The sequence below is a fragment of the Hipposideros armiger genome, unplaced genomic scaffold, assembly GCF_001890085.2.
Source record: "Hipposideros armiger isolate ML-2016 unplaced genomic scaffold, ASM189008v1 scaffold_1753, whole genome shotgun sequence".
Taxonomy (NCBI): Eukaryota; Metazoa; Chordata; class Mammalia; order Chiroptera; family Hipposideridae; genus Hipposideros; species Hipposideros armiger.
Genome location: NW_017733103.1, coordinates 53,330 through 63,649, shown reverse-complemented (window position 1 = coordinate 63,649; position 10,320 = coordinate 53,330). Strand labels below are relative to the sequence as shown.

At 31.4% G+C, this 10,320-nt stretch overlaps 1 protein-coding gene across 1 annotated transcript in view; it reads left to right on the top strand.

Moving 5' to 3' along the window:
* EPHA5 (EPH receptor A5) overlaps positions 1-10,320 on the top strand; it is a gene marked incomplete at its 5' end in the record, with an annotated part of 78,518 nt that overhangs the window by 24,454 nt on the left and 43,744 nt on the right. The window contains 3 exons of the mRNA XM_019634582.1: positions 7,921-7,988; positions 9,304-9,429; positions 10,118-10,303. Of these exons, the coding sequence (XP_019490127.1) occupies positions 7,921-7,988; positions 9,304-9,429; positions 10,118-10,303 (380 nt within the window). The remainder of the gene's footprint in view (positions 1-7,920; positions 7,989-9,303; positions 9,430-10,117; positions 10,304-10,320) is intronic.

Genomic DNA, 10,320 nt, shown 5'->3' with positions numbered 1-10,320 from the left:
AAGATATCTTAATGGGAATAGGAACATTTATGTAGCCAGGACTTAGAAAATATTGACTTACTTTAACTGGATTTAAAATTCTTGATTTTTAAAATAGATATTTTTTTCTACCATGTAGTTGGCTTCAGGAAGTTTATAAAATAAAGAAAGAAAAAAAAAGAGGAAAAGTGGGAAGGTGGAACACTGCCTTCACAAAGAGCACACCAGGAAACCTAAGACAAAAACACATTCCGTATCTTCTCCAAATAATGTTAGTAATTGTGGAGACAATGAGTGCCTCCACAGTTTTGTGTTTGCATGTATATTTGTGTGTGTGTGTGTATATGTGTGTGTATGTGTGTGTGTGTGTGCACGTGCGCACAAAAAAAAAGAGAAATGATTTACTCACAGATATGCTTAGGTACCCAATAAAATGCTGAGGTTTTGTGGAACAGCCAGAATTTTTTTAAGCATTCATAATAAAACAAAACACCATAAAGCAAAAGAATTGAGCTTACATAAATTAGTAAGAAAGTTGTCCAAGGTTATTACTGGGGAGAAATGGAAGCTACAGATGTTTTTATTGCTGTGTTTTCTGAATTTCTACTTTAAAATTTCAAGTTACTAAGAGGTTTTAACTAAAGATACTATTTGTTTAAAGCATCAGGGAGGAAACAACGTTAGATAGTGAAAATGAAGACTGAAAAGAATAGTTTTCCTAGTAGTCAGTAAAATATTGAGAAATCTTGTCACCTAATTTTGTATGTAAAATCATACCAGCATTTGTCAATTACCAGTTAAATAATTTCCAAGGAACATTCTGTCACCATCATTTGTGAACAGACATATTTACAATTATAAAGTAGAGGCTGTTAAATATTTTGACATTTTCAAATCTCCTTGTCTTTTCATTCCTTGGAAGACCACTCATGAATATATGTGTGGTTGGTTTTGACCTTAATATAATGCAATACATCTACATGAAAACTACCCACGGTAAATATACTGGCTTTTAGAAGTACTGTGACACACCTTATGGATGTTTCAGGGTCTGAAAAGCATAATTTCAAAACCGTTGATCTAGATTTTTGGTTCTGCAATGCAACTATATTAAAGCTCCTGCAAGGCTCTGGAGTTCTGAGTTTTATTCTGTCAGAGTTCGTACAAGGAAACTGTGCTCCATTATTTTTCAAATGTGTGGTATGCCATTTATAAGGTGAAATTGGTAATTGAATGTTGCCACCTTTGATCTCAAATTATTTTTCGTCACTCTAGTTACCCACTTTGTTGTGCAATTTGTACACGTGCACATAATGTTAGTATTTCAAATATTTTTCCTGTTTTGACTGAAATCTACCCAGTAATAGAAGATATTTCTGTAATATTTCTGAATGAAACCTAAATGCCTTAGATTTTAGGCACTCTATATCCAAGACTGTCTACATTTTTAGCAGAGGTATTTTTCTTAGTGATCTTTGACTTTATGCCATTACAACTGGTTTTAGACTCTAGTAATTGTTTCACTTCTCAAAAGTACCTATTTTTATAAACATTCAGTGTTGAATTGATTTGTTTTTAATGTAAATAAGATATTAATATGTGCCATTTAAAAATAACATTTTAATTTATCCCTTAAGATTCATTTGTGCTTATGCTTATAGAAACTAATGTATATTTATAGCATATTTATTATAATTCTGTCTGAAATATCCCATAGTTGCAAAGTAACTTTTTCTTGCATTTCTTAGATTCAAACATATCATGTCCGACTAGTTTCTTCATTTGTAAGTTTTTATGTTTCCCAGTGTTTTCATATCACTGAATGCTTCTTCTGACTGGTTCAAGTGGCAAGGGTAATGAAGTTGGCTATACTGAAAATAGAGATATTAAATTTTTAATTTGTTCATTTACCTATTCTGTGATTTTTAGGAAATAGACTTACAGTTTTGCAAGATGAAAATTTTCTAGAGAGCTGTTATACAGCAATTTGAATATAAATAACAACTGAATTTGTACACTTTAAAATGTGCAAGTTTAATGTTATTGATTATAATCACAATTAAATAAAATTTAAAATGTTTTAAATATATTTTTAGTCAGATACACAAGGGATATACTCTAATTTATATTGAAGAGATTACAAACAAACAAATTTTTCTGACCAAAAGTATCATGAATTACATTGAAACATTAACTATCTTAATTTTTCAATGAAACATATTTCTTTCTCTATTTTAACTGAAAACTTCTTGAAATCTGAAGTAAGCAAAATTTAATTTTTACATACACTTAACAGAGATTATGTAATTCATCTTTACAAGATTTCTGCTGAGGAATTATGTAGAAGTACTAATTCATTTTATAGAAATAGGAAAGATACAGAAAATAAAGTCATCCATTTGTAATAATTTTAGACCCCCATTTAAAGTGCTCTCGGCCAGCAGATGTGAGATTTACCTGCAATATATAAAAAATATATTAAATTCCAGTTGAAGACTTCATATGTAAACTGCTCCAAAATCCTTTTTTATTGGGAATCTCAGACTACAGGAGATATTAAGTGAGCATACTCTAATTGAGATATTCAATGGTCACATCCATGAAATAGTTTAAGAAGTAATAGAAAATTACCTATTCTAGCATTAGGACAAAATTGTTGAAAACAAGGAGATTTAACCCACACATGTCATACTTTACGAAATGTGTTTTTATATCAAAATTCTAAGCCAATTGAAATTTAACTCAATGTTGAAGTGCCTATAATCCATCTTTGAGTTTTTTGAAGTATTTGAAATTGTTCATCTTTCTATTTTTATTGTTATTTCTAAAAGGAGTTCATTAATAAAATGTTTACAAATTCCTATGTACTATACTATTTTGGAAAGTGTTATTTCTAAGGTGTTCTTTTCCTTTGTCTTTTAGAATATGGAAATAAAAAATGATATGTAAGGCATAAAATGAAAAATAGGTTAGCTTCTCACATTGCCATAAATCACTGGGTGATTAGTATCCTTGATAGAATGTGAGATGGGAACCTATGTGTGTATTTTGTGTGGCATAATCAGTCCAATCTCATATTCAAGGAAAGTGTGTTTTCAACATGAGTACATATCCATTAAGAAATATTCAAATATTTTCAGTAAACAATAATAGATGAGTTGCATTTTTTTGTGTGTAACTTACTTCTGTCTATACTGAGTAAGGAACTCAGTACCGAGTATACAAATGAAGAATATATGAATGAAAGTCTTAAGGTCTTATTAGTGTGGTGACCTAAAATATCCAGTGTCCCATTTACTGAATGTTCCCTCACATTCTTATTAAAGAATGTGTTCCCCTAAAGCAAAACTTAATCTAGTTCCAGTATTTATTAGATATATTAATGAACAAATGTTTATATGCAGCTTTATTTTATGAGACTGAGTTAGTTGAGCTTTGTATTAAAACTACCTTTGTTCAGTTGGAGAGAATCCTGAAGCAAAAAAGTCAAACTATTTCCCAAGAAGTTGAAACTTATTATTTTCAAGATTCCAGCTGTAAAATTCTTAAATACATTATGCAGTGTTTGAGGTCATTATTACATCAGAACGAGAGAGTACAGATGTGGAGAAATATGATTTTAAGAGAGGCTAACATTACAAAGAGCTTTTATTTTTCATAAGCAAAACATATCGACTCTAATGTTTGCTGAAATTTGTTGCCTTTTGAATATTTTTGTTTTAAAGTATAAGTAAAGCTTTCTAAATTGATCTGGAAAACAGTGGAACAATATAGAAGGGTTCATTCTAAGCTAGGGACTGCTTATGTTAAATCTTTTAAAGAAATCAAAATGCAAAACCACTCTACACCATTGCACCCCTCAACTTATTTCAAATTAAAGTGAGAAAGGTATTTACTTGGTTTGTATTTCTGTAGGCCAAAGCAGTGGGCCTGATTCTGTGACGGCTATTGCAAGGATTGTAGAGCAAGGATCTATAGTCTTCCCTGGCTGTTCCATTCACTCAGTTCTCCTTATTCACCGTAAGGGTGCCATTTAGTAGATCACTGATTCTGTGTCTCACTTAGTGCTCTGGAGGGCTTGACATGTATACCTCTAATTTATTATCAAGTTCTTAATTTATATGCAAGAACTAAATTCCTCACTGGCATATTCATCTATACATAAATATTATTGTTAGCTATTTCATGTATTGTGGAAATTCCAAATATCCAAATTTAGGATTATACAGTTGGGGCCAAGTTTTTAAGATCAGCATTAATATCATCAAGGATGTGTTACCCAAATCCTCAAGACAAGTGTGAGAGAAAATAGATTGATTTCTAAATTACCTATAAAGCCATTGCTATGTTTATATAGTGAGCATGTCTCTAGGACTTCTTAGTAAATATGAATGAATGTAAATTATGCCTACATGTAATATGATTTCTCATGTTCACCTCTACTACTAAAAATAAAACAACATTGTTTTCTGGAATAAAATGAGTATATATTACCAGAAGATGATTTCTCTAATTACAAACACTACAGATATTTTTAGTACAATGATATCAAAACTCATTAAAATGGTGATATGAAGCAAAATGAAGAAACTATGTCTTTTCCATTCAGAAAAATAAAATGATTCTAGAAGGTAGGAGGTGTAATTTATATACAGAATGGCATGTTTATTGATTGTTTGGTAGGTTAAAATCATGTGCCTGAAGCAAGTACGGATGATACTGAACGAATAGTCTTCCCATAATGCTTTGTTAGCGAGACTGAACCACTGCTAGAGTGCCAGTCTTTGCCAGCTGCACTTTTCCTCTTGTATCTTGTTGAGGCTTGTTTTAATGATGCTTTTGGGGGAGTTGCAGAACTTAATTTTATATGTTAATGTGACATGCAGCTGTATATGTTAGAGAGCTCCAGAGATGCCCATAGTTAAAAATAACTCTTTTTTATTGCCCTCCAGGCTCTCACCCTAGGTATTAAAATGTTAACTGGTCCTCACCAAGGTATACCCAAATCATTGTTAAGATGAGATCCAAAGTTTTATTTCCATTTTCATATGAGGAATTTGCATGCAATTTAACATTACATTACATTTAACATGCAATTTAAATATCTATGAGGCTTATTTAATGATAAGGACAAGTTCCAAAGTTTAATTTATTTTTGAAAGTAAAAGAATTGAAGGTGAAATGGATATTTGTATTCTAATGTATAGTGCAAGAATTTGTATGCATTTTAGAACTCTTTAGAATTCCCTTTAGAAAGTTTTTTTGTCAATACTATTTAAGTAACAAATCTCAGGATGATTTCACAATTGTATTTAGAACATTGGTAAAATAAATATATCAATAACTTCTCTCTAGAAGCACATACATTAAAAATAGAAAGAAAATGTAATATATAGAAAAATTATGAACAGTGTATTAATATAACTTAAATGTCAACTTGAATAGATCAAATATAATTGCAGTATATTTTTATTTGCTTTTTCTCTCCATTTCACTGTAGTTAGGTGATTTAAGATATCTTAAGGGCTCTTGAATGACAAATACATCTAAGTGTATGAATAAAACTTGAAAAGCCACCGATCCCCATTGTGTATTTTTTCTCACACAAGAACACTGCATATATTAAGTATATTACTTCAAGTTTACTCAAATTCTATTAACTATATTTACTAAAAAAGTGCCAATTCTATAAGATAAAGAGATAAAAATAATTTCTTTTCAAAAATTGCACAAGAATGGGTTATGTTATCTATTTTGTATAATATGTATATAATCACTAGAAAATGATATAGAATAACATAGGTATCATTTTTATACCAAAATATACACATATGTAAAAAACATTCTAGAATGTGTAACCAAGGACTAGACCTTATTAGTACATGTCAGTTGGACAGATCACATAGTAGTTTTCAACCAATTTTGTAATGAAAATATTTTCTCAACCTACCATTTTGGCTATATTGTCTTTACACAGTAATAAATGGAAATTTTGTATTTAATAAATTCACTTTTGTTATAAGAGCTTATGCATAGTAAATTTACCTCCTTAGGGCTTCACTAAAAATAGTTTAAATATTTTCATTTTAGTCAGTTATTTTAATGTTATATGGTTAATGATATACCACATCAACTTAGTATTCATCAGTGTACTTTTTCACATACTTATCATTGTGTAAACACAATCAAAATATCATTTACTCATTCATGTATTCATTCATCAATGTGACAAATATTTTTAGTGTCAACCCTGAGTCAGGTGCCAGGCCACTACAGAAATTTATAGATGAATGCTAGTTGCTGCCATTTAAGAAAATGACAACTAGTAGTAAGAGAGCCAGAATCATACGCAAATGACTATGTTGCATTGCAGAATGGAAATCACTGTGACAGGGATACAGAAAGATGCGTTCAGAGAGGGAAAGGTTGCATTGTTGAGGTATCAGAAAAAAAAATGAATGCAAAATTTGAACTGGATTTTAATCAATGGAAATTGTTAGGAAGAACATCCAAAATTCAACCAGTGTATGTAAATGTATGGAAGCATGGAAAAATATTTTGGAGACTTGAGGATAAAATTTAGTATAATTAAAGATGATAGTTGGAGATGACGTATGAAATATACATTAGGGCTACACTTCGGAATCTACCCTATTATTTTATTGAAGATTTTGCAGGAGACAGCTAATATTATAGAAACATAACATATTTACTGTAATTTCACAAGACCATGTCTATTATAGTTTAGGGCAGCCCTTACAGAATATAGAGGTATCAGTTGAGAGGCACTATAGTAATCCAAATGAAAAATAACAAGGTCTTAACTGGAGAAGAAATAGAGTTAATGAAAAGGAAGAGATCCATCATAAGACATTTGTGTTACATAATGTTTAGGATTTGACAACTTATGTGTTGTGAGGTACACAAGAATAGGGCTTTGATCTCAAGGGATCAAGAACATGGCAGTGTTATTAACAGGAAAAGAAGTTGGTGGATCAAGATTGAAAGTAAAGAGCAATGTATAGATTTATTTTTTTGATCTATTGAGTTTGAATTGAATGCCAGTGAATATCCCTATTGAAAAATCTATGAAAAATAAGAGTATAACTTTCAAAAGAATTAAACCAGAAGTATTAGGTAAAGTATTTGATGGCATTAATTAAACTGATAAAAATGGATTAACAATAGAGAACCAGAATAGTTCATGCACAGGACCTATGGACATGTCCATATAAATGAAAAAAGGAGAAAGAAGCATCAAAAAAGAATGATTTCAGTCCATCATGAATGATTAAAAACTAAAAAAAATAAAAAAGTCATTTAGAGGTGAACATGTCATTAGTGAACTTTAGAAAGACATATTTTGTAAGTAATAGGAGCAGGTTACAAGGACTTGCAAATTAGGAAGTAGTTGAGAAAAACAGGACAGACTAAGATTTGGTGAGTGGAGCTGAGAGAGTCCAGGTTTTGGTGAATTTGATAGTGATCTGATTGGATGTAAGTGGAAAAGAGCCAGCAGAGCAACTAAACACTACAAAACAAGATTAAAAAATAAAGCTAAATGATAGAGAAAGGTGCTGAAAGTGGGAGACTATTAGATCACAGACACGTTTTGGGAGTTCATTCTGAAAAAAGGCAGTGGCCTCTGAGCTGGCAAAAAAAAAAAAAAAGAAAGAAAGGGAACAGAAAAATGTATTGTATATGATAATGGTGAAGAAACTTAAAAATTGAGTTTGGATGGCTTCAGACTTCTCAGTGAAATATGGATGAGTGTGGGATATTGGCAAGAGAAATATGACACATCCAAAAGGAGTGTTGGTGTTACTTCATATAGTGTGAAAATTAGTTAGATTTGCAACCATTTCCATTGCATCTCATGCTTCTGGGCTTGATGTGATTCACCACTTGGAGGTGTGGTTAATTGCACTTACTCTGTTCCAGGCGGTGTGGTTACAGCAAAGCCAAACAAGATCCAGAAGAGGAAAAGATGCATTTTCATAATGGGCACAGTAAGCAAATTGTAACAACTCAAACGATAGCAAACTAGGGGAGACTTTTTGTTATTTTGGTTTATTTTCAGGTGAGATTTGTAATAACTGACCAAAATTATTATGTTAAAAAATGTTAAATGTGAAGTTTACATTCCTGTAAAGCATATAAGGCTTGGGGCATTGCCAGCTGATCCTAGGCAACAGAGAGATGGTTTATTTAATTCTTTAAAGCATACTTTCATTGTAATCATTAAAATACAAACTTTTTGCTTAATATAAAAAGTTATTGTATTTCATATCAAATTCCCAGGCCAATTCTAATTCCTAGCAACACATTCAGTAGAAATCTATCTTTAAATAACACCACCAGATTACAGGAATGAAATCTCTCAGTGTTTTTTTGTTATTTTTCTAGCATTACAGCAGGAATTGCCCTGAGCCTATCTTATAGCAGCAAGCTTGGTTCAAATGACTTGAAAAAGACTGCACTTTTAAGAAATGCAGAAAATCAAGTTTTAATAATGAGCTTTAAAAATTAGCCTAATGAGTGCTAATTAATTGTGTTTTAATGTGTTGATTTTGTCATTCACAGTAAAGTGTGAGTTGTTTTTGTCAAGTAAATGACAAAGAGTTTCTTTTGTTTTTGTCACTCCTCCATGACCATGAAGTCAAAATCATTAAAATATAATTCATGCTGTTACATGTTGAGTCCTTTTTTCATAGTCTCAGCTTACTTAACGTTATTTATCCTCAAAAATCACTGTGATGATTATATTGGTAGCTTTTAAATGTGATAAACTGAGGCTAATAGAATATAAAAGTCTTGCATAAGGCCAATCGTAACAGGTAGAATTGATGTAGAAATTCTTTTCTTTTGACTTCTGTGTCAATCTTATTGGACCAAATCACCAGAAAAGTTACTTTAAATTATTTTTTGTGAAACAAAAATTAATCATCTCTGATGGCAATTTAGGTGAGACATAGGCTAAAGCCAACAAATAAATCACTGGCATTTCATTGGCCAGTTTAGTAAACAAAACTGTCTTCATTTGCCTCAGAGACTGACTCTCCTAACATTAGTGTTGAAAAATGTATTTACTCATATAAGTCAGCACATATGCATTTCTTGTATATGCCAACCATACAGATTTCTAAAATTATAAAAGTGAGATAGCTGAACAAGTGATTCCTATAACTCACGAGAGGGCCTGTTTTTGCTGCTCAGCCACTTCTAGGAATTAGGGATTTAAGCCACAGTTGCATGTTAATAATGTTTATAATTTCACTCATCCATCACAAGCCCTTCTATTTTAATGCTAATTTACTTTTTCAGTTAAACTGCCAGGAGTAAGAACTTATATTGATCCACATACCTATGAGGATCCCAATCAAGCTGTCCATGAATTTGCCAAGGAGATAGAAGCTTCATGCATCACCATTGAAAGAGTCATTGGAGCAGGTACCACAGTGTGTTTAACTCAGACTTTTAACTTGTGTTCAATCATAGAATGTCACGTCAATGTCCTGATCTAACACAGAATGCTTTTAGTCTTTTGTAATGGACTTGCTTTCAAAGTAGTATATAACTGATCATATTTTAATGCTACCTTCTGTGTAACTCATACTTCAACCAGCAAATCTCTAGTTTATGAAATAAAAAAATAAAGCAGCGAAGAATACATAATTTAAACATAGCATTTCACCATCTGCTGTTTATTATTATATATACATAATCCAAGTACACAGTTATTCTATTTATGAATCATCTCTTCCTTACAGTTGTTTCCTTTTTGTCCTGCTATAACCCTTTCTCCTTTTCTCATTCTCATTTATGGCACAACTAGAGTAGAAAGAGAAGAAAGAAGGAAATCATTTAAGTCAGTTGCTTTTAATTTCTTTGTAACATTTCCATTAAAGTTTTTTGTAGGTAAGATGGATGAAGCTAATAACCCCAAAAGTGTTTTATGATCACTTGTAGATGGTTTTTCTCAGTGCACCATTTATTTCTCTTAACAACATCGATAACAAAATTTGGACTCCCCTTTTAACTTTATTTCATCTAAACATTAACACTCTGAGAGTGCTTTAGAGTATTATTAGAGTAAGAGTTTCATATGTTTGTGTATTTTTTCCATCTTTGTCACAAGGTGAATTTGGTGAAGTTTGTAGCGGACGTTTGAAACTTCCAGGAAAAAGAGAATTACCTGTGGCTATCAAAACCCTTAAAGTAGGCTATACTGAAAAACAGCGTAGAGATTTCCTCGGTGAAGCAAGTATCATGGGGCAGTTTGATCATCCTAACATCATTCACTTAGAAGGTGTTGTGACCAAAAGTAAGTACAATGGCAAA